We start from the raw sequence: 5,146 nt of genomic DNA, 5'->3' as shown, positions 1-5,146 counted from the left end.
TTAGATATAGGAATATATCGAAGAAAACAACTGAAGCGGAACTTCTCTCACTTCGCAGAAACTGGGCAACAATATGTGATTAGAGGTGTGAATGTCTGATAGATATTCGAATATGCATACATACATATGTACGTACATATACTATATGTATAGGTATGTATGAGAGCAATATTGAATAACAGACAAACACACTTTAAAGGGCAACTGCAACTCAATATGCGGTTGCGATGTGAATAAGCCAGAAAAACCACATATTCAGATGTCCCCGAATCTCGGTCGCTTTCAAAAGTAATATATGATATTAAATAAAGTTTCAATAATATGAATAATGTAATAAATGTGCATATACATACATATGTACACTTTAAGTAGATATGTAAACATGTAAAAACGTTTCTAACATTTTTGTGACTTCCTTTGTATTTGTAGAGGTAACGCTACACATACATATATAAATTACATATTGAACTTAACCGTTTTATCCAACAAGTCTGTAGGAAAATCAAAAACTTGGTTAACACCAAAATCGAAACGAAACGAAAACGTTAACTTTAATAACGGTTTCATATGTGACTTTAATTGATGAATACATATAAAGGGTGATTCATTTCGAGGTTCCCTACTTAAAAAAAAAAACAGAAACTTAAAATTAATAAGGAATGTTTATTATCATTCGAAAGAAAGTTCTTTGGAATTAATTTTTTGAAGATTATCTCTCACCAATTTTCGATGACTCGTTCGAGCATTTCGACTGGTAAGCAGCGAATGAAACGCGTGATGTTTTCCTTTAAGGCCTGAATCGCGGTTGGATTCTTTGTATAGACTTTACAAGTAGACTTTACATATCACCACAGGTAAAAGTTTAACGGTGTGGTATCACATGATCTAGGAGGCCAATCGACCGAAGATTCCAACGGCCCACAAACCACACCAAACCAGGCTCTTGAATCTCTTCTGGATGCTCTTCGTTTGAAATGCGGCAATTTTGCTTGTTTACATACCCATTGAGCCAGAAATGGGCCTCATCGCTGAACGAAATTCGTCTCGAAAACGTCACATCTTCTTGGAACTTTTCAAGAGCCCATAGAGCAAAACGATGTCACTGGGGAAGAGGGAGCGGCTTCAGTTCTTGCACAAGTGTATTAAGTCTTTCCATGATCAAATGCCGAACAATACCGAACAAAAGTAACAAGACAGCATGACACGACTTACGTTGATCTCACGCGTGATCTGTCAGAAAAATTCAATTCACAAAATTCACCCGTTATAATTTTGTAGGACGCCTTCTGAAAAGGAGCCAATTTATTGGATATTAGTATGAAAGTGAGTGGACCGAATAAGAATACGGTTAACAAAAAGACCACTATGATGTTAACATTTTTTCACCACAAATTTTGTAAGCTTCTAATACTTATTATCAGCCGTAATGTCCAAAAATACTTTTTTCCTTGAGGGTACGAGTATGTTGGTATATATTCACCCACATCGATGTACGCTTGTTCTAAGCGAGGCGTAGACAGGTGATACTCTTATTTTTGTGGTAAATAAAATAAAAATCTGCTATTGAACTGCAACTTAATGTTCGCGAATTAATATATCGAGCGCTTGGCAGAACATTGTCAGTACTAGTCCGACTCTGATATAGTGCCGTATGTCGCCCGAAAAAGGTCGCAACGAAATAATTTGTCGCCCTGCTGTAAAAGTGTTTGTTTGAAGCATTTAAAGATCCTTGAAAAACAGTTAAATTTCGGTTGTAATTTGCATTGGCTTTACATTTATGCTTTCATTATGGTTGGGATTTTTTAGATCAGCAGTTAAATATTTACGGTTTAGACTGAGTTTAAACAAACATTCTACTGGCCTACTAAGTCCCAACATAGTTACAGCAAATTCCGCGTATATACCACACATTTCCGATATATAGCAGGCGATTTGAAAGGTTTTTGCGAGGTTTTTTTGGAATTTTCTTGCGGCATCAGCGTTACACTGCAGTCCTAATGCCCTTGGAAATTTCAAATAATGGCACGACATAATGCAAAATACACTTACTTTAATGTGACATAAATTTAGCAACAAATGTCTAATTAATTAACTGCTGATATAAATTTGCAATCGGTAGACGGAATGGAGAAATCGCGAGGTCGGCGTATGCTTGCTAAAATTTGTCTTCAAATTATGCTGCCAACAAGCAAAGGTGGGTTAGTGTATCACAGTTGGCTGTGTTAGCGTTCAGGTGAACAAAGGCAAAGAGGAGAAGTTTGTATGTTTACCTGCTTATTTATAAAAATAAATGTGTAAAATAAATCTTATTTGCAATTCACAAACTGCTACTAAGTAAATCCTAATGTTAATGAAGTTTAAGATATACTCAGCTATAAGAATATGCAAATATTGGTGAACTAGAACTAATTTAAAGCAAAAGACGCTGGTGAAGTGGAAAAGTAATAATTTAAAATATCTTTAATAAACCAATTTCGAGAGAAAGTGACTTAGAATGTGTTATCAGAAACTATAAAAGACAATGCTTCGCTAATTGAGAAGCATATTAAAATCTATCATCAGCATGAAGTTCAGTCTGAATTCATATTTTATTCTAATTTGTTTTGGTGTGAGTGCTTTGAACGCAGCTACTCGTAAACAAGTTAGAGACCGAAACAGAGAAAATTTAATTATTGGCGGACAAAAAGTACCAATTGATGGAGCACCCTGGGTGGTTTCTATCGTAAGAAACCATCAGTTAATTTGTGCCGGCTCCTTATTAACCAATGATGTCGTGCTTACAGCGGCCAGTTGCATCAAGGCTGTAGAACCAGCGGAACTTTTGGTTCGAGGAGGCACGACAGCCTTCAAGAATAGCGGTAAACTACGCAGAATCAAGGAGACCATTCATCATCCAAAATATGTGGAAGGCAGCCACGCTTATAACGTGGCTCTGCTACATTTATTGCGACCATTCAATCATACTGATGACCATGTGGGACAAGTAAAATTGCCTGATGTGGATTCGACACTGCCATCAGCAATAAATATATATGGGTGGGGGCTATCAAGCAATAAAACTAATGTAATAATGACTAAAAATTTGCGTTTCACAAAAACTAAAATATATTCGGATAAGAAGTGTGCCCAATATCTGACTGAAGAAGAAGAAGACACTGATTACGTATTTTGCTCTGGCGATCGCACGAAGATTTCAGACATTTGTACTGACGATCCCGGTAGCGCGGCAATATTCAATGACAACGTTCAGTTTGGTGTGGTGTCGGATGGCGGAGCATGTTCAGAAACGCGTACGACAATTCTAACTAATTTGGCCAAACACACGAGATGGATTAAGAATTTATTAAACGAATTCGAGCGTGAAAATAAAAATAAGAAAACACACTAGATTTGTGACAGCGCCGTTTCAGTAGTTCTTAAGTGAAGACAAATGTATTATGTGTACATATGTACATTCTGATTAACAGTAGCACTAAGAACGTTGTTTATTGGGATGTTATTTTACTTATACATATGTTCATATTTTTTTTTTAATAAACAAAATGTTAATAAAAAATTGCGGATCTTAATTTATGTGTACAAATAAAATACTCAACTTAAATGAGAAAGTAAATGCGAGAATTCCCCCTTACAATTCTATTCCACTACTTGTAGAAAATTTATAAGATTGCTACGCAGTACACTGGTTTTCTCGTCCTTGATGTAAGATCTATTTTGTACATACATACATAACTAATCTTTGAAAATATGTGAGTATATAAAATGTTACAGTACACCGGAACTCAGTTCTTCCTTACTTGTTATACGGTATGATATACTACTTATTTCCCAATATAGCATCCGATCAAAATTAACCCGCATTGGGCAGTTTAAAATGCGCGTGAAAACCAGGATTCTTGGCATCTTTTTTAAAGTTTCATCTTCATGTTTTCATTAGTGCATGTTTGGCAGCTGTTTGTTTTCGACGCGGCAAGTTTACTTTGTCCCACATAGTATTTGAGTAGGAGACTTCTGTTGCTTGAAAATCGTCGTTTTGACATTAGAGAGAGATCAGAGGATCTCAACATTTTTGTTTACTGTGTGTCAATGATCAACTTGTTACAAAATATCTGAACCAAAACGACGTCTTCTCACAAGAGATTATTGATAAAGTAACTGAGGACCACATATTCATCTAATACATCATTACTGGTGACGAGGGTTTATGAATATGACGTCGAAATTGTCCAATAGTCTAATGGATGAAACTTCAAAAACGAGCCGAAACCGATGAAACCGAAATTCGCTGAAGGCACAGAAGGCCATCCTATCCGGAGTTTATCATTAAGCTTTTACATGATTGCATAGTACTATTTTGAGCATTATAATTAAACTTTAAGAGGAAAATCATAAAATTTTATTTATTTTACTTAATTTGTTTTTGATTGAAACACGAAGTTTAGTCGCGGTATTACTTTAAAAACAATAAAAATATATACATAAGTACAGAAAACATAGTTTGTGTTTTACTCATTGAACATAATAAATCAAAAACTATAATTAGATAATATAATTTAGTTTACTTATGCTTACTAAAAACATAAAAAAGCCAAGTTGATAAAAAATCCTGAACGAACGAAAAATACTAAAAAAAAGGTTAAGAAAGTATAGTGGTAAAGTTTGCGTGGCCACGAGTATATACATACATATGTATGCATTTATAAACGATTGGGATGATAAGCGGAGTTGAAATCCGGGTGACTATCTTGATGAACCTTGGTGAGCGGGTTCCTTAGTGCAAAACGCCGTTAACCGAAGCCCTATAAAAAGCGCCTGTGGTGAAAATTTTTTAAAAAGTGGGCATGGAACCGCCCTTTCATAAGTTTCATGAACATATCTCCTAAATTACTAAAGCTTCAGCAACCAATTTGCTTTGGAACCCGACAGACCGATTTCGACTAAATTTAGTATGTAGCATTCTTCTCATATTCCTATGTCACAGTGCGAAACTGAGCGAAATTAGATCACTTCCACTTCCCATATATGTACATACATAGCACAATTTTAAATTCCATTTGATTCTTTCATTTTCCAGTGTACGAATCAAATAGCAATTAATATAACGGGATACAAATTTGCACTAATAATTATTTAAAAGTATGCCCTC

The 5,146-nt window shown here is 35.2% G+C and overlaps 1 protein-coding gene across 1 annotated transcript; it reads left to right on the top strand.

Moving 5' to 3' along the window:
* The first annotated feature begins 1,612 nt into the window (after positions 1 to 1,612).
* Positions 1,613 to 3,464, top strand: LOC105225578 (trypsin 3A1). The gene has a single exon (XM_011204109.3). It carries the CDS (start codon positions 2,564 to 2,566, stop codon positions 3,386 to 3,388), a length of 825 nt encoding a protein of 274 aa, XP_011202411.2. The 5' UTR covers positions 1,613 to 2,563; the 3' UTR covers positions 3,389 to 3,464.
* Positions 3,465 to 5,146: the final 1,682 nt, after the last annotated feature.

Source organism: Bactrocera dorsalis, chromosome 5, assembly GCF_023373825.1.
Source record: "Bactrocera dorsalis isolate Fly_Bdor chromosome 5, ASM2337382v1, whole genome shotgun sequence".
Taxonomy (NCBI): Eukaryota; Metazoa; Arthropoda; class Insecta; order Diptera; family Tephritidae; genus Bactrocera; species Bactrocera dorsalis.
The sequence above is the reverse complement of the archived record's forward strand: the minus strand, read 5'-3'. Positions and strand labels throughout refer to the sequence as shown.

Excerpts from the sequence above, each read along its gene's own strand:
- LOC105225578 (XM_011204109.3), top strand. The coding sequence starts at position 2,564 with ATGAAGTTCAGTCTGAATTCATATTTTATTCTAATTTGTTTTGGTGTG.